General features: G+C 40.1%; 1 protein-coding gene across 1 annotated transcript in view; it reads right to left on the bottom strand.

The window, feature by feature from the left end:
* Positions 1-709: 709 nt before the first annotated feature.
* LOC107703058 (nucleolar complex protein 2 homolog) overlaps positions 710-1,324 on the bottom strand; it is a 38,242-nt gene continuing 37,627 nt past the window's right edge. Inside the window, exons 19-20 of the mRNA XM_016505549.1 lie at positions 1,228-1,323; positions 710-1,062 (exon numbers count right to left, since the gene is read on the bottom strand). Coding sequence (XP_016361035.1) covers positions 932-1,062; positions 1,228-1,323 — 227 coding nt within the window. The 3' untranslated portion in view covers positions 710-931. The remainder of the gene's footprint in view (positions 1,063-1,227; position 1,324) is intronic.

Genomic DNA, 1,324 nt, shown 5'->3' with positions numbered 1-1,324 from the left:
AAAGAGAATGTCTTGGACATGTTTTTCCTTGCAATTACAGTGAATGTGGACTTTAAAAAGGATGCAGAAACACTAAAGTTTTTATGATGTGTCCTCATATTCAGTCTTCTGATGTCTTATGTTAGGTTTGAGACAGACCTACATTAGTCATCATCTGTGAATAGTTTTTCTCTCCAGTGAACCGTACCATATAAATTGATTTCAAGAATGAGATCAGGCTAATTCCTAAACAAATCTTGTGAACTGGAAGAAACAACTCGAGTCAAAAAAAATTGTTAAAAGTAAATGAGGACAAATTTTATTTTTTGACTATTCTAGTATAGTTGTCGTTCTTAACCAATTTCCCACAGCACCACTAGAGCTGTGTGGAGTGCTGGCAGCTTAAACGCTGCTTTAAAACACTTTGAAAATGCCAAGCGGTTTCAGAAAGTGACGTGAAAGCACTGAAGGGGAGAGATGTTTTGGCGAGAGAACAGGCTGCTCTCTGTTTTCGTCTCTTCCTCTCTCCCCACCTGGGCAGCACAGCCTGGCAGTGGATGATACGAGCGTTTGGCAGCCTGGTGCTCAGGGCCGACCCCGTGTCTCCCCCTCCCGCCTCTGGCCTACCCATTCACCACCTCTAAACACAAGCAGTGCCCTCGGCACAATGCAACATCTCCAAATACTGAGCTGAAAAAGATAGCCTTTAGTAGTTTTAAAACAAAGTTCAGAGTTTTAATAAGGTCTTTTTAATTTGACAACCTTATGAAATGTTAGATTAATTTGTTTTGTTTCACACTTTATAAAATACCGATACAATTAAAAAACCTTAATTACTACAACAGGGGCTGTACATGGCTCTTTAATTTCTTGGTGAGCTATTGCTTTAATAACAGTATAAATCATGTTTGGATGTGAAATAGAAATGACCCTCTGATGTAACACTGTGACTTTAGTCCTGATCAGAGAGCTCCAGGTCCTCAACCATATCTTCATCTCCTTCAGCCACCTCCTTCAGCTCTGTGCTCAACATCTTCTTTGGTGCTTTGCCTTTAGAAGACGAGGGCTTCTTCTGGTCACCATCTGAGACAATGACAAAAATGGGGAAAAGATAAATGGCATGCTACCTACTTGAAAAATATAATGAGCAGAATTATGTTGAAAACATACAGAAGATTTCTCAGACATAGTGAATATCTAACCCTAAACAAAGCCAATCCTAGCTCTTTACAGAAACATATAAATCACCTGAATCATCCTCCAAGTCATCTACATCCTCTTCATCATCATCATAGCTCAGGTCTGAGAGGTCCTCAAGGCCTTCATCATCCTCATCAGAGTCACC

The sequence above is a fragment of the Sinocyclocheilus anshuiensis genome, unplaced genomic scaffold, assembly GCF_001515605.1.
Source record: "Sinocyclocheilus anshuiensis isolate Anshui unplaced genomic scaffold, SAMN03320099.WGS_v1.1 scaffold883, whole genome shotgun sequence".
NCBI classification, from domain to species: Eukaryota; Metazoa; Chordata; class Actinopteri; order Cypriniformes; family Cyprinidae; genus Sinocyclocheilus; species Sinocyclocheilus anshuiensis.
This window is presented reverse-complemented; position numbering and strand designations above follow the sequence as displayed.